At 33.5% G+C, this 23,650-nt stretch overlaps 1 protein-coding gene across 2 annotated transcripts in view; it reads right to left on the reverse strand.

Moving 5' to 3' along the window:
- The window catches only part of ralgps2 (Ral GEF with PH domain and SH3 binding motif 2), a 218,037-nt gene that overhangs the window by 104,322 nt on the left and 90,065 nt on the right, over positions 1-23,650 (reverse strand). For both annotated transcript variants that reach the window (XM_056480834.1, XM_056480833.1), the window contains exons 4-5: positions 22,658-22,762; positions 14,504-14,554 (exon numbers count right to left, since the gene is read on the reverse strand). In XM_056480834.1, coding sequence (XP_056336809.1) covers positions 14,504-14,554; positions 22,658-22,762 — 156 coding nt within the window. The remainder of the gene's footprint in view (positions 1-14,503; positions 14,555-22,657; positions 22,763-23,650) is intronic.

Here is a 23,650-nt window from a genome sequence, read left to right on the forward strand (position 1 = left end):
GTGGAGGTATAGCAGCTTAGCAACAAATACAAACACAGATGTGAGCATATGAGCCAAAACACACGCACACGTGCACTCACACACACTCCTAAATAAGAGTGTTTTCTGCATTGTGTCTCAGCGACCATCAACACAAGCCAATGAAATCACTTCTGCTGAATCAATTTCTCCAGGAGTAGCAGATCTGCCAAAACAGAGTCTGAGCCCCCAGCGTTGAATCGAGAACCTGTGATGAGGAAAATCGCCTACTGAGATTTAATGAAATGAAATGCTACCCTCTCTGAGAACAGTATACGAGGTTAAGGGCTGATTTCCGTTCTTCTTTAGTGATGTAATGCACAACTGAAGTAGAGCAGAACTGAACAATGGCTTTATTCAATTGAACTGAATGTAACAAGTTGGTTCTCAATGCTAGTATTGAGTTGTTCACACAGTTTCAGTGACATCACAGACTCTAAATGGAAGTAGTATGATAAATGGTAATAGTTAAGCTGGTAACCAAAACAATGTTGTAGGCTGAAATGCCAAAGTCCTGAAGACGAACAACACAAAACGAAACAAAATTATTACACAAAACAGGAAAAGGCTACAAAAAAAGAGAACAGAAAATTAAACGCAATTAAACTAACAACAAAAATAAATAAAAAAAATGCAAAACATGGCAAAAGAAAACAACATGAAACAAAATAAAATATGCAAAGCAACATTTCACAAAAAAAAAAATATATATAAAAACAAAACAAGACAACACAAAAATGATCACATAAAACAACAAAGAAAACAAAGAGAACAGAAAACAATTAAACTATGAAAAAAATTGAATGCAAAACAAAAAGGTAAAGGAATTATAAAATACATAAAGTAACATTTTACAAAACACAACACAGAAACAGAAACACAGAAAAAAACAACTAAACAATGAAAATAAAATAAATGTAAAACAAAATAAGATTAAAAAAACATTAAAACAAAATAAAATACACAAAGCAACATTTTACAAAACACACAAAACAAAATGCAAAACAGCTTTAAAAATGAACAAAAAAACCAAATAAAATCAACACACACAAAACAATAGGATCAAACAAAACAACACAAAAAAGAAAACAGAGAACAGAAAAAACAACAATTAAACAAAAAACAAATAAGACAATTAAATGTAAAACAAAATAAGGTAAAAAACAGCTTAAACATTAACAAAAGAAAACAAACAAAATTAAAAAAGAAGAAACACAAAACAAATTGATAAAACAATTAACAAAAAACTATTGAATGCAAAACATGGTAAAAATACACAAAGCAACATTTCACAAAACACACACACACACACAAAAAAAAAGACACAATGCAAAACAAAATGATCACATAAAACAAAAAATAAGAAAACACGGAACAGAACAGAAAACAAAACACAAATAAACTATGAAAAACAATTAAATGCAAAACAAAAATGTAAAAATGTAAATGCAAGAATTTTACAAAACACCAAAAGAAAACAAACTAAATAAAAACAAGACAAACAAAGCAATATGATCAAACAAAACACAAAAATGAAAACAGAGAACAGAAAACAAAACAATTAAACAATGCAAAAACTATTAATTGTAAAACAAAATGGTAAAAAACAACATAAAATAAAATATGCAAAGCAACATTTCACAAAACACATTTGTTATAAAAACAAAAAGACACAAAAACAACACAGAGACAAAAATCAAAACACAATTAAACAATGAAAAAAATATTTAAAATGCAAAACAGAGGTTGAAAAACTGAATAAAATAAGCAAAGCAACATTTTATAAAACACTAAACAGCTTAAAAACAAAATAAAACAAACAAAATAGTCACACAAAAAATTTAACAAAACAAAAAAAAAACTATTAAACAAAAACAGATTAAATGCAAAACAAAATATGGTTAAAAAACAATATAAGCAACATTTTACAAAACACAAAAAACTAAATGAGAAAAAAACTTAAAGAGGTTTAACAAAAATAAACAAATATATACAAAGAAAACAAAAACGAAACAGAACCAAAAAATACAAAACAAAAAGCAGAACATCTAAATGTTATAAAATAATGTGACGTAAAATGCTTATAAAAGCAGATTCTGTGGACTAAATGATCAGTGTACTGATAATGAATATTATTAGTCTTATTCTGGCAGTGACAGATTAAATAACAGACTATGAATGCAGAGGGATCCTGAGCAGCAGAAACAATGAAAGGGAAAAGTCAGGGAGTTTATAGAGAAAAAAAAAATCAGTTTCTCAGTTTCATAGATTCCAATCCTTCACACAAAAACATTAGGAAGTCGCTTCTGTTCACAGAGAGCGCAGATCTCGCACAAAAGTCTTTAAAACAGTGGGACGTCCATAGAAAGGGGATCATAGTGCTGTTTTATGTTCCCTTTCTTTTATGTCTCTTGAAAAGGCCTTTACTGTGAGTGAAAGGCAACATAATTTCAGAATGTAGCAGCATTGACGTATCCATGCGAGAACGTTTGCATAAATGTCACTAAAACTAATCAGAACAGAACAAAATCAATTGGCGTTTTTAAAGCTGTTAAGATGATTTAAATGTAAATTCAGACACTTTTTTTTTTTTATTTAAGCAACAAAAGAGGTTGCAAACTTGTATGAGTTTCTTCTGCTGAAATCAATAGTAGATATTTTAGGGTACAGTTGAAGTCAGAATTATTAGCCCTCCTTTACATTTTTTTTCTTTTTAAAAGTATATATTTCTCATAATTAAAAATGTCCTTTTGTGTATAAAATACGAAAACAGTTTTGATTTGAGGACTTTTTGAGTGCAGTGTTTGTTCAAATAACGCTCCTGACATTAACTAGGCAGATGACTACAGTAAGTCTACACTTTCTGCACGTGTGTCTGAAGCACAGCCTCACCTGAAGGGAATAAATCTGAAAGAGAGCTCTTTTCTTAGAAACACTTCTCCACTCATTCTCTCTCTCTCTCTCTCTCTCTCTCTCTCTCTCTCTCTCTTTCTCTCTCTCTCTCTCTCTCTCTCTCTCTCTCTCTCTCTCTCTCTCTGACTTATAAAAACAGCACAGAAGGAAAGTGAACATGCCATATGCAGCGTCCATTAATCTGAACTGCTCTATAGAGCTGCATCCGTCGGCATCCAGCCAAAACACTGAGTGGTGCAGATGGGGGACCGATCGGGCTCCAAACTCTCAGTTATGAAATACAGACACACAGAAGAGGGGAAATTAATGAAATGGTTTCTTAAACAAGCTCCAATTCACTGCACATACTCCACATCACTAACCGCTCACAACACAGTTTATCCAACCGCTAAACACTCTCATTTATTTACAGTCATTGTCATGTTCGCCTTTGAAAAAAAGGCCTGTTAGTTATTTCAATTATTTTTATTATTAATAGAAACATTATTAATAATCACTGTAATTTATGCAAACTGCAAAAAGAAATCTGTTCATCAACAGTTTCTGTATTTTGTGATTCACAAGTGTTTTCTGTTTATTTACGGTTGTGAATTGCATTATGGGACTTTGATCTCTGCTCTCTTGAATTTTGATGTTGATAATTCAATTCTACAGTTTAACAAAGTGACATTCATTGACATTTTAGTAGTTTAGAAATAGTTTAATGTATAAGCAATAACAAAGAGAGAAATGGGTCTGTAAAATAACAGAAATTGTACTGACATAGGTTTTTGTAGTACAATATACAACACCAACACAGATAATAGACCATTTCAATGTGGTGATGTCATTGGCCTGTGAACTTTTATTTGCTGTCAAATTATTTCACTATAACAATATTACTATAACAAGAGGCAATTCAATCAAAACTTGATGTTAAAACAGCTATCATAACATCATTTATCAATATGTTGACCTTTTTGAATTCTCAGAAACTACAGAAATTAAAACTGTTAAACAGGAAATGCATTAGGACCATTGTTGTTGTTTACATCCCCCAAAATCTATATATAAAAACTTTTCAGAGTTAAAAAAAAAAAAAAAAACTTTGGAAGAAACATCCCATAATGCAATTCAAAAGCATGACTAAAACAGGGAAAATAAACAATAAAAACATGAATCACAAAACACAGAATACTGCGAATTAACCAAACCGATAATAATCATGATAACCATGAAACCGTGATTATTCCTCAGACTATAATCGTACAACCAATATTTATATTCGTTGCATGCCTAACTCAGACCTAGCATTTATATACTGCTACTCTGTGTTGATTCGAAGTGCTTCTTTTATCCTCACTTGTAAGTAACTTTAGATAAAGTCTGCTAAATGGAAACGGCAAATGAAGAAACTAAGACATGCATAAATATTACGAATGAATGCTGTAGAAATATTTCCCTGTAGTACTGGAGACAGTATCAAGCAATGACATTTTTAAGGTACTGTACTAAAACCTGAAATCCCAGTTATTTAAATGCCAGCTCACATTTGCTGTAATGTAAAAACCTCATGTGTGTTCAGGATATCTGGGCCTCGTCCACTCTTTCTGCACTTCCTGTGCAGCACGAGATCAAGAGCCAGTTTTTTTTTCCCCCCAGATCATCTCTCATGTCTTGTATAGTCTCCATGTGTTGTATATGTGATCTGCAAGCGGCTCACGTGTGTTTGCAGCATTCCTCATGACGGTACGCATGAAACCGGCCAGACTCATCCATAATGAAAGCCAAAGAAACTCACTGTTAATGCTAACAGATGCGGAGCAATGAACAAGGACTGCTTTCTAAGAGAACATGCATGTGTGTCGCTCCTGTGCAATCTGACATCATTTACAGCAACGAACGCATCTCCTGAGGGAATCCTGCAAACGGAAACCTCCGCTGATCAAGGCTAAACTAGTATCAGCATCTGATTTTGGGTATAAATCCAGGTTAGGGTTAAGGTTTAGAGGCATGGGCAGGGTTAGAATTACATTTTTAAATGAGAATGTAGTTTAGAAAAGATGTTGATCTAGGTATTCCTTGGAAAAATCATGGCAATGGCAAAGAAATGTGACAACTGAAACCCATGTCTTGCATAGATCTGTGCGTAGTGGTTCTTGAAGCACTGACTCCAGCTGCAGTCCACTCTTTGTGAATCTTCCCCATATTTTTAAAAGAGTTTTGTTTCACAATTTTTTCCAAGGTGCGGTTATCCCTACTGCTTGTACACTTTTTTGCCACATCTTTTCTGTCTCTTTGTCTGTCAATTAATGTTCTTGGACACATAGCTCTGTAAACAGCAAGCCTCTTTTTCAATGAGCTTTTGTGTCTAGCCCTCCTTGTAAATTGTTTTAAATTCAAAATTGTAATGTATATAAATCAGTGGAAAACCTATGAATGGTGGAAAAATCATATTCTGTAATACTAAAACCACCTGGGTCTCCACTTTTGCATGGCCTCTTTCGACTTTAACAAACTCATCTCTCAGGTTTTCCCAAACTTTTCCAAATACTTTCCTCCTTTCCCACAGCTGTTGCAATTTCTAGCCAAGAATTATTGATCATCTGGTGATCTCTATGATCACGCATGAAAGGATCATACAGATGTCTGTACAGTTGTACCTGTTTCAAACAAAATCTCTTCAAAGTGATTCATATTCAACTCAAATCAAACGCGGTGCTGCGCGAACTGTTCGCCCGAGTCTCAAAAAATTGTGCGCTCCGCCAGCCGAAATCATGTCACACGACCCAAAGTAAACCTCCCCAAACACAGCGATGATGTCACATTCGCCGTGCGCACTGAGTTCAATAACAGAAAGCTGATTGGCTATTGCATTACAAAAAATTTTTCTATCGCAAATTACATTTGGACTAGTAAAATAAAGAACACCACGAAAACCAAGCAAACAAAACAACAACAAAAGAATTTAAATGAGCATTAGATGTACCGTTACATGGACATCAGAAAAATAAGACCTGTGCAAAATTATTTAATACCTAGAACAGTGAATTTAAGATTTTAAGGCTTAAAATATCGATTTTTAAATTTTAGACTTTTTAAGACCCTGCGGAAACACTGCAAGCACGCAAACACACACACAACCTAAGCAATAAAACTACAAACAGATGCTTCTGTCACAATCCGTTTAACAACCTCAACTGAAAAACAATTGAAATAATAATAATAATAATAATAATAATAATAATAATAAATCGAATAAAAACCACCATCAATTACAGCAAATCGACAATAGCAGAGAAAAGCGTTCAGGTCTTCGAGTTCACTCATATCACTGCATTACTGAGCTCCAATCCAACAAACCTGCCCACTGCAGCAGAGCATTGCGGGACAGAGCGCCTGTAAAACAGCTAATAAAGTGATGCTGAGAATAGAACTAGAACTGCACATGTACTGTAGGTTGGAAACAGTTACGTAATTTTACACATCACTCTAAAAGTTGTAGTGTTTTAGTGCATGTAGAAAAGCCTCTGGTTTACATTCCAGCCATGAGCTCATACTGGATCAAACTGCATAATATACGCACATCTGCTGTGATGAACACTCTATATATGAACTAACAAATAGGATTACTACATTTCAATGGAACTTGAATGGGAGTTTGGATCAAAGTGCATTTACATTTAGCCGACACTTTTGTCTATTGCAACTTAAAATTGAGAAGGCATTCAGCGATTCAACAAGAAGAGGCAATACACACAAGAAGTGTGCTTTCTACAGGTGGTTTGTCAAGCCCACTCACTTGTGTGAGGCACACTCAGAATTTAATAATATTTTTCAAGGTTGTCCTGTGGTGTGGTGGGAGGAGAGATAAGGGGGTGCTGGGGTCTGTTCTTCATATGTGGATTACTCCGTTAGCTAGATTTGGATATTAATCATATTTGACATGATCCAGGATCATTTCATTCTTCAAAACTGATCCGAGAGTTGTTATCATAGCAACAGTTCTGGTAGCTCAAACCTGCTCAGGAGCAGGTTCATTTCATATAAGCAGGATTAGATCGGGTCAGTTCAAGCAAAGATAATACAGAAAGTATGAACCGAATGCTGATATTTTCTTACAGTAGTAGTTATATACACTTAGGTAAATAGTAAATATATTATTTTAATTATATAAAGTTTAAAAATATATAGGCTATTAATAAAGCGTATGCAATAAGCACTCTGAAATAAAAGTACAAAGACTGCCACCTGGTGGTTTATAGAGAAAATTTATTGATATGACGTATACGATCGATTTAGTACACTTTGTGTGTGTGATAATAGACATGCACAATATGCGACTTTTTTTAAAGGAATAATACATTTATGCAGTCATGAACATGTTTTGACAGCTAATATGACAGTGATTTGATGCTTAACAAAAGCAGATGCCTTTACCAATATCTAAATGCTTTTGTGTTGCAAAATTAATTTGAACATCCTGTTATTCTTTACACTGATTAAGAAACAGCTACTTTAATAAAAAAAAAATCTGCGCTAACTGTAAAACTAAATAAATTGCTAAATACTCTTGACACATGAAAGTGTAAAGGTTGCAGACCACAAAAAAAGTTACTGCATATCATATTTAACAAACCGTTTACTACGAATTGTATGTAATTTTGCTCACATGGATAATTGAATATTAATCAGATGATGTCATTACACTGCTGTGCCCTCAGCCAATCGTTGCATTGCTGATCATGATTTTGAGAATCGATAAATCTGTCCTTCACAGCACACGCAGCAATCTCAGATCAGTTTATCCTGTCATTTTAATCTGATTCGCAAACTTGTTTAAAGAACCAAATTAGCCAGAGATCAGTTATCAAGATCAAAAGATCCAGGATCTGCCCAATCATCTTAGATTATTTAAGTGAGTTAGGAAGAATGGACCCCTGGTTTTGATCACGGGGGTTGATACCAATGATACCAGTGAATCAACTCTAAGTGGGAATGGGAAGATCATTCCACCAGCGTGGAACATTGAATAAAAATATGTATGATTTATTATTAAATATAAATAAACATATCTACATATATGTAATAAACATATCTATCCTAGGGCGGCACAGTGGCTCAGTAATTAGCACTGTCGCCTCACAGCAAAACGATTGCTGGTTCAAGTCCCGGCTGGGTCTGTTGACATTTTTGTGTGGAGTTTGCAAGTTCTCCCCTTGTTGGCGTGGATTTCCTTCGGGTGCTCCAGTTTCCCAAACATTCCAAAGTCATGCACTATAGGTGAATTGGAATAACTAAATTGTCTGTAGTGTATGAGTGAGTGTGTAAATGAGAGTGGTTGTTTCCCAGAATTAGGTTACAGCTTGAAGCAAATCCACTGCGTAAAAAATATATGATGGAGTAGTTGGCGGTTCATTCCGCTGATGAATGAAAGGACTAAGCTGAAGGAAAATTAATGAATGAAATTGGCAGTAGTGTACGAGCGTGTGTGAATGAGAGCCTATGGGTGCTTCCCAGTGTTGGGTAGCGGCTGGAAGGGCATCTACTGCGTGAAAAATATGGCGAATTAGTTGGTGGTTAATTCCACTGTGGTGATCCCTGATGAATAAAGGGACTAAGACGAAGGAAAATTAATGAACGAAATTGGCAGTAGTGTACGAGTGTATGTGTGAATGAGAGTGTATAGGTGTGTCGCAGTATCGGGTTGTGGCTGAAAGAGCATCCGCTGGGTAAAACATATTCCGGAATAGTTGGTGGTTCATTCCGCTGTGGCGACCCTTGATAAATAAGGGACTAAGCCAAAGGAAAATGAATGAATGTTTACCCTAGTACCAACTCCCAAACTGTTCAATTTGTAATAATATAAGCAACAGTAGCACAATATAAAAACATTAGTCCAACATTTTCTCTCATTTCAAGACTTTACACTATATGAGCTGCCGGATTCAGAGAAAGCGTCAAAAATCCTTCGACAAATCCCTTCCACCAAGGGCCACAACTGCCAGATTATTACACAAAAGCAAACCTGATCCAGAAAATCCAGCAATAACCATTATCTGTACACATAATTGGTCGCCTGATACACGTTGGCTAAATCCTCGGCTAAATGAATCCCAGACATTTTAAAAATCATCTTCCAGAAATAACCAGACCCTCGTGTTTTCAAAGACGAGATCTGCAATTTCACCCTCGCTTCTCCAATAAAACACACACACGTCCAAAAAACACCGCTGCCAAAACAACAGCGTATAATCAATCAAAACGTCCAGCGATGGAAAACAGGAGACCCAATTACACAAATTACCACAATTATCATAAATAATGACGAAAAAAAACACTCACGCCAACCATCATCTTCTGCAAACGTTTTAAACAAATCATACTACAGTTAGTTCCTCTTCTGTCGTCTTGATTCTTTTTTTTTTTAACGAATGCTACATTAGAATGCGATGTGTGGTAGCCTCATCAAATGCTGTATAAATCACCGTCTGTGTGGCTCAAAGCCCAAACTTACAGACGCGGATAAAGCATGTCTGAGCTAATAAATGTCTGATGGAGGAGGCAGAGATGGAGGACAGCATGAGGGCCAGATGTCAATGAGCGAAAGAACTGCGGCTATTTGATTTGCAGTCATTTCTCCCCTCGTGGGTCTGTGAGTTTGGTAAACTAAAATTGCCTCTCATCTTCACAAACTTTTTTTTTTTTACTTTGGTGGAAAAGAAAAGAAAATAATTAGAAAAATGGTGCTGATCAAATAGTTTTGATGTCTTGTGACTAAAAAAAAAAAATGAATACAGCTACACAGAAGAAATTTTAAAGAATTTTGTCTCAAATCAATCAGATTTGATGTCCACAGTGTAAAAAATACAAAGTAGGGTCAACTTAAAAAGGTAACAACATTTTATTTAAGTTGAGTTGACTCAGCTGTAAATACTGTTCTCAATTTAAAGGCTAATTTATACTTCAAGGGCATGGATATGGTCCGGCACAGCCTTTGTGCGGTTGCATACCCCTCGACGTGGCTGATGCCAGCGCGCACCTCTAACTACACGTCACAACATTGCAAAGAGCAGTGGAGCAAGTGTTTACAAGTGTCGAGTCCTGTGATGGAGCTCCAGATGGAAAGTTTTGTTTTACGTTTACCTTATAATTAAAGTTGTTGCACGTCCGCCTCCGAACTAGCGAATTTGAGCTACTTCTACATTAAAGTAGCGTTCAGAAAAAACTCGACACAGAGGAACATAAAAACCTACTGCCAGCTAGCGTTTCGTAAGTGTTAATGCTGAGCAATACAAACAGCACTCAGAAGTATAAATGCAAGACTCGGCGCAAGGCATGCTCTGTGTGTCATAGCAATCGCTCGATGCAGAAATATAAACCAGTCTTAAGTTGAATTAACTCAAAATATAGCTGTGTAGCAACTTACCTTGCATTTTTTTAAGTTAAGTCAATGTTTTTTTAACAGGGCATTACCAGCAAAGATAAAAGTTTACAAACAAAAAATAAAAGTAAAACCAAATTAAACAAATATGGAAAACGGATTAATAAATAAATAATCAAAAGCAATCAACAATAAAAAAAAAACAAATTTATTTTGAGTTTTACAGCAAGTGTGAGACGTTACATACAATTTATTCAGTAAAAAACAAAAACAAATATTAATTTTGAAATTCTTACTTTTAATAAAAAAGATGAAAACTAAAAAACAAAATGCGAATTAAGCAAAACACATACAGTTGAAGCCAAAATCATTTACACTCCAGTGAAATTTAAATTGTTTAAAAAATATATATTTCACAAGGGCTGGGAAAATATTTAAACATATTAGTTTTAACAACAAATTTCAAATTTATTTTGTCTTTGCCATTATGATAATTATGTGCATAATTTTTTTCTAGATAATTTGCAAGATACCAGTTTTCAAATGAAAGTGACGTAACTTATTATGTTAATTAGATAGTTACTGGATAAGGGGGCTCTTAATTAAAAAAATTTTTTTTTACTGATTTTTATTTAAGTCAAACTAAAAGAAATAAGACTTTTCCCAGAAGGAATAAATATTATTGGAAATACTGTGAACATGTGCTTGGTCTGTTAAACATCACTTGGGAATAATATTTGAAAAAGAATAAAAAGAAATTTACAGGAGGGCTAATAAGACTTCAACTGTACATAAAAAAAAAACGACAAGTGTATTTTGTTACCCAGCAGACAGATAAAAACTATGAAATAATAATAATAATAATAATAATAATAATAATAATAATAATAATAATAATAATAATAATAACAGCAACAATAATAATAATAAAAATAATGACAATAATAATAATAATAGCAACAATAACAACAACAATTATAATAATAATAATAATAACAACAGCAACAATAACAACAATAATAATAATAATGACAATAATAATAATAATAATAATAATAATAATAATAATAATAATAACAATAATGATAATAATAATAATAATAGACAATAATAATAATAATAATAATAATAATAATAATAATAATAATAATAATAATAACAGCAACAATAACAAAAATAATAATAATAATGACAATAATAATAATAATAATAATAATAATAATAACAGCAACAATAACAATAATAATAATAATAATAATGACAATAATAATAATAATAATAATAATAATAATAACAGCAACAATAACATTAATAATAATAATAATAATAATAATAATAATAATAATAATGATAATGAAAATAATAATAATAATAATGCCAATAACAACAGCAACAATAACAATAATAATAATTATAATAATAATAACAACACCAACAACAATAATAATAATAATAATAATATTAATAATAATAATAATAAAAATAATAATAATAACAGCAACAATAACAATAATAATGACGATAATAATAATAATAATAATATTAATAATAATCATAATAATAATAATAATAATAATGAAAATAATAATAATAACAGCAACAATAATAATAATAATGACGATAATAATAATAATAATAATAATAATAATAATAATAATAATAACAGCAACAATAACAATAACAATAATATCAACAATAACAATAATAACAATAATAATAATAATAATAATGACAATAATAATAATAATAATAATACATATATAATGAATCACATACTGACAATTCTATATTTACATTAAAACACAAAAGTCAAATCAAATCAGAACAAAACAGAGTAGAAACTGCAAATGCAAAGCAAAATATTTTGTAGAATGTTGATGATCCACTTTCGATCAACTTTAATCAAAACCAAACAAAAAAAAATCTAAACAAATTTTAATAGTTAGCGATAAAAAAAAATCTAATAAATAAAAATAATGAAGCATAAAAAAAATTAAGTATTTTAAAATGGTTATAATCAAACAGTTTTAATCCCTATTCACACTGAATGGTCAAAACAATACAAACACACAAAGCATAAAGCAAAACAAAACATACACTGCAAAACAAAACATTCCCCAGAACCCAGAATCAATAAGAAAGTCACACAAATTTAAGATGACAAGAAAGACTAAATAAAGACAACTTTTCTTTTAATCACTATTATTATTTTCCTTTTTTTTTTAACACAACCATAACACAGAAACACTTGACTGTGCACTTACTGCCCTCTATTGGGGAAACCCTAGTACTGCCACCCTAATCCAAATATAAACTGAGTAAGAAAACTTTAGCAACAACTCAACCAGTCAATCAAACGCAAATCTTCCGAAACTGGCAACATTTCCAAAAGCACAAACAAAATGTTACACCTGCAGAAAACCCTGACCAAAACAAACCATCTGCAAATGCCAAATGGAGAGTCCAAAAAAAAATTGGCATATAAACACCAAGCTACTCATGCGTTTGGCTGTGTAAGTCACTGCTACATTATGTGCTCAGCAGTCTGACCTCATTCATAAAAGTGAGCAATTCGAAAGAAAAGACTAAACTACAGAAGAAAACATCTGCTGTTGCTCACACATACAACACAACATACGGTCTTTTTTTATCTGATGACTCAAATAATGATTGCTTTAAATAAAGGGAAACTGTGAGCAGTGTTGTGTATCCAAGTAAGACGGCATTTTCAAAGTAGCACAGGATACATTGTGTCCAACAACTGATGGGATTTGAGAGCGTGTAAAAGTAAATGGACAATAGTTTGATGTGAGCAACATGCTTCTGGAGAGAAAGCATTGGAATATGGCAGTAATTAGGTAAGTAAGTAGGCCATCACAAAAAAGTACAACATAAAATAATAAAAATAATAAAAATAATGACAACAACACCACACAATTCTGAGTTTCGTATAAACAGAAAAAAGGTCTGTCGTTTCATATTAAGCTCTTTTGTTAAAAAACAAAAACAAAACATGTGTAGATTTAGACTCAAAATTCAGCATAACTTTTTACTGTAGCCTTACTTTGCTTTAAACAAAATAACAACAAAATAATGAACACAGATCATATCGATCGCATGTGATCACATGACACGTATTTGTAAAAACATAGTTTGTAAAATTTATATAATACAATGTATATTAAATAATTATTATCTGAAATATACAAAAATGTTTATTTACAAATCCAAAATAAATATACAAATATACACGGCGGCGCCACGCAAGACACCAACCACACATTAATTCGGAAAATACAGAAATCTATATTTATACGTAATAATCACATCCCTTATATATTACGTAAATGCAAACTTTTATTTTTTTTATACGATTAAAGGAATAGTTCATCAGGACTGAACAATCTGTCACTATTTACTTTCGTTTAAACCTATTTGACATCTGTTAAACACAAAAAAAGATATTTTGAAGAAAGCTGGAAACGTGTAACTATTGACTTCCAAAGTAAGAAAAATAATATAAAAGTCAGTGGCTACAGGTTTTAGCTTTCTTTAAAATATCTATTTTCAAAATATCTATTTTCAATATATCTATTTTCAATATATCTATTTTCAATATATCTATTTTCTATATATATATATATGTGTGTGTATATGTATATATATATGTATATATATATGTATATATATAATAGATATGTATATATATGTATATATATATATATACATATCTATTTTCTATATATCTATTTTCTATATATATATATATATATATATATATATATATATATATATATATATATATATATATATATATATATATATATATATATGTATATAGAAAATAGATATATAGAAAATAGATATATAGAAAATAGATATGTATATATATGTATATATATATGTATATATATATGTATATATATATATATATATATATATATATATATATATATATATATATATATATATATATATATATATATATATATAATATATATATATATACATATCTATTTTCTATATATCTATTTTCTATATATAGAACCATTTGAGGGAGAGAAAACACTAAGTAAATTCTCATTTTTCGGCAAACTATCCCTTTAATTATGATTAATCTTTAGATATCGTTATTTTTTTTTTATTTAAAATGAATGAATGAATGGATAAATAAATTTAACACAGGAAAAGAGTGAAAGTAAGCCATACCTCAGGTTGGATGGCTCTGAACACTGGAGCATCCATAAGAGTGATCTGACCCTGCAGGAGAACACAAACACAACACAATAACAGTTATTTTCCTTTTAAGAGAAATTTGTTACACTTGGAGCTTTCATGGTAACAATGCATGGTTCAACATGGTTACAATTTATGCTATCAGCAAACCATTATGACTTTGAACTAATACAGTTAAAATCTTAATAATACACAGGTAATAAGCTAGTAGTTAATAGGGTGAATGGTTACTGCTTTCATTTACAGTTTATGTGCAATTTATATGTGTTTTTTTTCTAGACAGCATCAGTCTACAGATGTAATATTTTTAATGGTAGTATATCTGATTAAAGCTGTGCGATACATGACATTGCGATATTTTAGTCTTCCTGCGATACATTGGGATTTGAATACAAACTCACCAGATGATTTGAATCGCTCTATTTGGAAATGATTCACCATTTTGCACTGATTTTGACAATGTTTGTATCTGTATTTTGTATGAGCACATCTTCATTAAATACAGTAAACAAAATACAAGAATACATGAATACAACAGAGGAAACATACTAATGAAATAAACAGTGCTTTATAGATTTCTGGGGATATGTATAAATAAATAAATAAATAAATAAATATATATATATATATATATATATATATATATATATATATATATATATATATATATATATATATATATATATATATATATAAACTTAAACATCTGCTCTTAAAGGTCTACTTCCCTTCCAGGAGTCTCCGGTTGGGGAGCGAGCACCGCAGTGTGGTGCCATCGCAGAGAGGCTATAAGTGCTGGTGGAATGATCTTCCTATTCCCACTCGGTCTGCGGATACACTGGTATCTTCCAAACAACAACTAAAAACCCATCTCTTCCAAGAACACCTGAACCACGGTGAATAATACCAAAACTCTCATGAATCATGAATACCAAAAATCTCATGAAGCACTTTCTTTCTCTCTCTTAAAGAAAAACTTGACTCTAGCATTAAATACTCTGAGCACAAACAAGCTACTTTGAATAAACAGCACTTCTTGTTTGTATTGCCTCTTCTTGTTGAATCGCTGAATACCTCCTCAATTCTAAGTCGCTTTGGAGCATCTGCTAAATGACTAGACGTAAATGTAAACTTTCCAATGACTCTAATGTGTTCTAAACTGTAGCGCGTGGTTATATATAACCCAAATCTCATAATCCCAACCTCGCAGTAATGATGCTTAAATGGTATATACGATAAGTCAGCGTTACCAACGTTTTACCAACTTGTGAACTTTGCAACAGGCGGAAACAAACATGTTGGACTTTGTTTACACAACAAAGAGGAACGCATACAAAGCCGAACCCCACCTCCACCTCATATACACCAACCACATCAATTTTATGCTAATCCCAACATACAAACCACTTCTGAAACTAACCAAACCAGTTCGAACACTCATCACAGTTTGGCCAGATGATGCTGCCTCAACACTACAGGATTACTTCCAGTGCACAGACTGAAACACAAAACACACTGTATTTCAATTAAATGCACTGAATCTGTCAGTGCCTACATCCAGTGCTAACCAGAAGTCATGGACAACAACAGAGTTCTTCAGATCTGGAAACAAAGGAGCCCTCAAAACAGCAAGAGTTCATCAAAACAGCACTCAGTCTATCAATAGCCGCGTTTCCACTATCGCGCCTAAAGCGAGCGAGCCAGGGCGAGCCAAGGCCAGTCGCGTTTCCACTATCACTTCCGGGGCGTAATCGGGCCAAAGCGGGGCTTCCTTGGGGCCAGCGTCCGGCCTTTTTCGGCCCGCTGAATACCGTGGGCCAAGGAGGGCCAACTAGGGCTTCGGGGCGGGGTTACGTACAAAGGCGGAGTTTTCCTGTCAGGTAAAGAGGAGACAAGATGCTTTCTTCCCTTACATTTGTTTTGCTATCGCGCTTGATCAACTCACTCGCCTTGCAGCCAAAATCTGTGTTGGAAGTAAATGTCGCCGAACTCGAATGTCCTTATCCAGTGATCGCTGTCTGGCCTTACACCAACAGACCACAAACAGTAAAAAAGCAATCGCTTCGGTGTTCTCCATTTTCCAGCTCTCGTAGTGATGCCAGGTTGTGTTTGTGGTTATAATTTGAGTTTTTTGTTCCCGCTGAAGTGGGCGGGTTGTGTGACGGGTTGTGTGACGTTTGATTCGGGGGACGTTCTGGGGGCGGTGTTTGCGTGACGCGCTGCGAGCAACTAGCCTGACAGTGGAAACGCGACATGATTTCGGCCTCATTTCTCAACCTCCCGGGCTATTGGCCCGGCCTGGCCGGATTAAAGCCCTGGCTCGCACTGGCCCGATAGTGGAAATGCGGCTATTGACTACGAGCCTCCACCACAGGTACATCCCTCCAGGAAGCACTAAACCACTTTTATTCACGGTTTGAAATGCAGAATGACACACTTGCACATAAGCTACCCTTATATCCAAATGAAGGGGTGCTCTGTCTGTCTCCGGCTGATGTGTGGACAACCCTATCTAGAAATAATCCACGCAGGTGGGAATGGGTAAGGTTAAGGTTATAATGGTATTACTGCCTTTTATCGATACCACTTATCGGTTCGGTACTTTAACGGTTCTTTTATTGGTACTTTTTGTAGTGTTTTTTGTATAAAAAAAAAAAATCTGAATTAACAACTTTATTCTATTATAAAAAATTTTATGTAAAATAAAACAAAACTAAAAATTGTAAAAAAAATAAATAAATAAATTCTGTAAAATAATGCACAATGGTTTGAAGAAAAATTTATCTCAAGTTTTTAACCATTCTTCTGGAGAAAAATCAACATGTTTGTCTTTTCTGGCAGAAGTCAGGATCTTTTTTGGTTTATTATGCTGCTGGCATAATGATGTGGATAATGGAAAGTTACCGTTAGAAGCTAGGCAGTCAAAAATTAGCATTGCAGTTAATGCACTTTTGAAAGATACTTTCACTTAGCCAGATTGCTTGCTTTCCGCTTATACAAGAAAACAACTTGTTGCGTTTGTTGCAACGGACATTCCCGCTGTCTACTCGGGAAATACAACCCATTTGGTTCACTCTCCAAGCTTGTGTGTGTGCAAGTCTGTGTTGCGAGCAATGTGTGTGCGCTTAGCGCGAGCCTCTGCGCACACACTCAAGAACTGAGAAGGCTTTTACTTGACCAGTGTTGCCAACTTAGCAATTTTGTTACTAGATTTAGCAACTTTTCATACTACCATAGCAACTTTTTTTTCCCAAAATTTTTTTAACATTCATTGTTAAACTTTTACAAGATACCAAAATTGCTACTATTACCAATTTTTAAAAAGTGACTCAAAAGAGCAGTGGCTGCAGGCTTCACTCAGTAGAGTAAATTGCTAATTTACTGATATTTGATAACATGTATAACTGTTGGTGATTTAGGTCACAATAAATTCCAATAGTGCTATAATTGTTGTCACTTTTACAAATGTGTTAATTTCACAAGTTAAAGAGTAAGTACACAAGCTGTGATTGTTTAAAAAGAATGTAACTGTTCATTATCAGTGTTATATTTAAAAAGAAAAAAATCTTATTAAAAAGTGTTTGTATTTTACAAATAGTCAACTATATTTTTCTCGCCTATAGTCTTGTCGCCTATCCAAATTTTAGGGACAACAAACAAATAACTTATAGTTGATCATTTGGTATCAGAAGTGGCTTATATGAAAGACAAAGGACTCTAGATTACGCTTATTTTCAAAATAAAATATGATCATGCCATGATTTTTAATTTTTTAATTAGGACAGTAAAGTCTGATTTTGCTTAGAAAAAGTCTTGTTAACAGAAATAATGTACAGTATAGAATATAGGGTCATGGTGCAGTGGAAAAAGAATTTATATTGTGTATGACTCCCATGAGCTTGGAGGACTGCATCCATACATCTCTGCAACTCAAATAACTTATTAATAAAGTCATCTGGAATGGTAAAGAAAGCCCTCTTGCAGGCCTCCTAGAGTTCATCAAGATTCTTTGGATTCATCTTCAATGCCTCCTCCTTCATCTTACCCCAGACATGCTCAACAATGTTTATGTCTGGTGACTGGGCTGGCTAATCCTGGAGCACCTTGACATTTTTTGCTTTCAGGATCTTTGATGTGGAGGCTTAAGTATGAGGAGCGCTATTCTGCTAAAGAATTTGCCCTCTCCTGTGTTTTGTAATGTAATGGGCAGCAGAAATGTCTAGATACCTCAGGCTGTTGATGTTGCCATCCACTCTGCAGATCTCCCGCACGCCCCCATACTGAATGTAACCCTAAACCATGATTTTTCCTTCACCGAACTTGACAGATTTCTAGGGGAATTTTGGGTCCATGCTGGTTCCAATAGGTCTTCTGCAGTATTTGTGATGATTGGGATACAGTTCACCACATGATTCATCATAAAAATCTACCTTCTGCCACTTTTCCAAATGATCAACTAGAAGTCAAGATTTGTTGCTCTTACAACTGGGATCAACGACAAGACATTTGTCAGGTAGTGTAGTTTTATATTGCAGTTTAATAATATTAGTCAAAATCAGTAAAGTTAAGGAGTTGTTTACAGGGTGGACAATACATAAATAGTTAACCTGCAGTCATACAGTATATAGTGTCATAATTGTATCATAAATTACAGTCAAGTATGTGTATGAAGACGTGGCATTGTGTGTGTGTGTGTGTGTGTGTGTGTGTGTGTGTTAATGCTCTACACACTGTCTAACAGACACATGAATAATAAAACAGCCTTTGTCTAGCGCTCAGTCATCATTCACAGGCATTTTCCATGCATATGAATGAGGAGTGTGTGGGGTCAACATGAAGGGCGAGCGTACATGAATAAAACAAACTTCAGACTGGGAGATGTGCTGGATGTGTGTTAATGGGTTGCGTCATTAATAAATAAAGTACAGAACGAAACTCTGCAGCCAGAAAGAGACATTGAGGGGAAAAGCAGAAGCAGAATCAGGTCAGCACATTGAGAGAGAGAGAGAGAGAGAGAGAGAGAGAGAGAGAGAGAGAGAGAGAGAGAGAGAGAGAGACTGATTATTACACTTCTGTCAGCAATACTCGATTCAGATTGGTCAGTCATAACATTCCAAGCTATGTTATTTCCAGATAACAACCGTTGAAACTAATAACACAGGCTCATCCGGGTACTTCGAATCATCTTGACTGTCAGTGAATACGTTCATATCCATATTTATATGCTTGTCTGTCATGATTCTGTTTTTGAGAATTTGGCACCATCTTGTGACTGAATAATATAGTGTATGCTCCATTCAGCCTGTTCGGTTTCTGTCAGCTTTGCCTTTAACTAAAACACATATGTTTATTGTTACATTATTACAGCTCAGAAGAATGTTTTGTATCTAATGTATATGTTTTGAGGCAATTAGCTATATAATAAGCAGGATAAAGTACATCCAGGTGGTTGTTTTCGCAAGAATAAAACCCCTTCAGTCTTAAACAACAGCTTTGAGTCTGCCGATAAGCCTGTCGGGCCTTATTCTGCGATCACAACAGCCTGGATGTACTTTATCCTTTACATAAAACACTTAATTTAGCATCCGAGGTGATCATTGTCAGTAGTTTATGTTTTTGTTTCTAAAATGGAAACTTTGTGCGTCACCATCAAGGGTGGTTAATGTGAATAAAATAGCTATTATCGTGTGTTGAATAGGGCATGGTGTGAACAAACTGGTCATAAATGGACAAAATTAAAATGGTGCAGGAGACCCTTTGCTTGAGTGGACTTGAGGGAGAAATAAACTGCTAGTTAAGTCGGTTCTCCACAGTGAGTGATTGGCCTCAGACTGTTGCTTGATTAAAGTGAGTGTGAGTCAGTGTTTTATTCCCTCAGGTTCAGAAAAAGAGTCCAGCTGAAGCTGAGTGCTTGAATTACCAGAGAGAGGAGAGTCTGATAACCTTTCTTGCATTCTGGTGTTTAATTTAAACTCTAGGGAGCATCGCCAAATCATCATCAATTATTCCTAAAGATGTGCTGAAGTATTTACAGCTCTCGGTCTGAACTAACATCCCGAGGAGAGGAGAGAACAAAGGCACAGTGCACAAAAAAAGAAAATGAAGCTAATATTTACTGCCCTTCATGCAAACCCAAGCCAACAAGTTTTTTTTAGAACATCATTATCACATTTGAGGAAAACATTTATTTATTCACACAAAGTATTTAATACGAATAACTACTATTATTATTAGTAGTAGTAAAAGCTCATAAACATACGTTCACACACATTTTATTGAATTAAACTATATTTATTAGGCATGTCCAGATCTGATCATGTGATCAGAAATCGGGCCCGATCACACGGTTTCAGACTCTATTAGATATGGACATTACCTCCCGATTAGGACTCAAATTTATATGTATTTTATATATATTTTCATTATATTTTAACACATTTATAGTTATGTGGGGACACAGAGTTAGACCTCTTTCTTGACTTCACATAGAAACAGCAACGCATAGAGCATGACATCACTTTGTTGCAGAGATGCTATTGGTTAAATGCCAGCAAAGTAGAACACGGAAGCAGTTTGAAGCGGAAAACGCAAGTCTGTCTGCGGTCTGGAGGTACTATAAAGTTTATGACCACAACATTGCCATAGCAAACTGTGAGATATGTAAACTTGGGATTGCCTGCCGGTATTTTAAGTTGAGGTGCTATTTGTTTTTCTATAATTTTTTTTTTATATTTACTGTTGCACCACGTGCAAGTCCAAAAGTGAATAATTTATGTTATTTATTACTTAATTGTTCAAGCTGCCTCATGGGAGTGTTCTGTTTGTTAACAGAGTTGTTGAATATTAAAATAAGGGGAATTAAATAAAAAATAAGGAACATCCTGGATCTTTTTCTTCACTTTTCTTTATTCTTTTTTATGTATTATAGAAGTATCGGATCAGGTTTCGGTATCGGTAGATACTCAACATCAAATCACTCAGACTCTGATTTGAGGGCAGAAAAACCTGATCGGGAAATCCCTAGTTTTTCTAAATTAAAGGAACACAATTTGTATAATTTTTAAATATTTGTACTGTAATATGCTATAAATACTTTTATAGAATAAATAATAAACAAGAAAATATTGTTAAAAATATGCTATTATCCTTATGTAAAATACAAAATAAGGATTACTATTGCAATAACACTTTAATGTAAAATAAAAAATATTTGCTTATAATAATCTTATGAGTGAAACTATTTTATAATGATTTTTAAAAAATATTTATGTCATATTTATATTTAAAAATTTTATTTAAATGATACACACTTGCAAAGCAACAAATAATAATAAAAATTTATAATAATAATAATAATAAACACTGCATTTAAATTTAATAATAAATAATAATAATAATTATTAATAATAAATATTATGGTTGAGCCGTAAATATTAATTAACAAATTGTTCCAATTGTTATATAAAATAATTGTTGTAGTTTAAAATAACACTACTACATTTCATCTTTGGTGTCAAACAATTGGATAAATTTAAAAAAAAAATGAAATTAGAAAGTTTTATTATTTTCAGTTCAATTTTTCAACTTAAGCTTATGCAGTTTATACTTCTGCATCAAGAGATCAGTCGTGCATTTATACTCATAGACGTGCTGTTCGTGTTGCTCTGCAATAACACTTCAGAAGCGCTAGCTGGCAGTGCGGTTATGTTCCTCTGTGTCAAGTTTCTTCAGTGGTGTTTTGTTTTTCTGAACGCTACCTTAATGTAGAAGTAGCTCAAACTCGCTCATTCAGAGGTGGGTAACGGCGGAGGTGCAACAACTTTAATCATAAGGTAAACACAAAACATTCAATCACTTAATCGGGCACGCACGGCTCTCAGTCCCGCCCACACTTGTCAGCACTACCAAACCGACAAATCAAAGTGCTTGCTCTACGCGTCGTTATGACGTGTAGTTACATTTTTTGAGAGGTGCGCGTCAGCGGCGAGGGCTATGCGACCACGCGTAGGCTGCGCCGGAGCATACGCGTGCACTTGACACAGAAGTATAAATCAGCCTTTAATCTGTAGGGAAAAAACTATTTTGCAAACACAAAAAGCTTCCAGCACAGTCTGAAGCTGAACTTACTGCATATTCCTCTGGCGTGACCTTCAGCACGTCGAAAACCACAGCATCAAAACTCTTGAGCTCCGATGTTCCCTTCTCACTGAGAGACTCAGAGCTGCTGCTCTTCTGGATAGAGATGATGAGCAAAGACACACTAAGTCATCTGAAAACACTGTAAACCACACATTGGCCTGTCACGATAAGGGATTTTTGTTGCGCAAAATATTGTCAAAGAAAGTGTTCTGATAAGCGATATTTTCGTCATTTTGAGATCATTTTATGCCACTGATCATATAGTGATTATATATCAGCATAATAATGCAAATAGCCATAAACACTTTAAAATATGCATCATTCTTAAGGTTATTTAGCTTCCATAATTTGATGTTAAAATGTAAATGTCCTGTTAAATATACTATTAAATGTCCTATTAAGTAAATGCCCAATTATAAACTTCAACGTCGGTGACGCCGAGGTGAAACGTAAATGTCATTGTAAAATAGCTTTAACGTTATTTGTGAATTTATAAATACAGTGGTCCCTCGTTTATCGCGGAATTTACAATCTAAAAATAAACCGCAACAGGCAAAATCCGGGAAGTATTCAGCTTTAGTTTTTACGATTATTATAGATGTTTTATGTAGAGATGCACTGATAGTAAATTTATCAGTTGATACCAATAGCCGATTGTTTAGAGTGCTAGCTGCCGATACCAATGTCGATACCGATAGTTTAATGGCTCTGCATTTTATACGAAATTAATTACCCATAATAATTGCAATAATCACTCTGAACACACTACAAATAAAACTTTATTTTCTCTAATTGAACAGTAGTTTCACAGAGAATGGTCTCATAAACAGAACATGTTGTTCAAATTAGCATTAACACATAAAAAAAAACTGTAAAATTAAAGACTTTATCATTTTTTTCTATTTTATTAATTCCTATTAACACAACTTGTGCTGGATCATCCACTTAATATTAATATTTAGAAACCATAAGATAACGCCT

This window comes from Danio aesculapii, chromosome 20 (assembly GCF_903798145.1).
Source record: "Danio aesculapii chromosome 20, fDanAes4.1, whole genome shotgun sequence".
In the NCBI taxonomy this organism is placed as follows: Eukaryota; Metazoa; Chordata; class Actinopteri; order Cypriniformes; family Danionidae; genus Danio; species Danio aesculapii.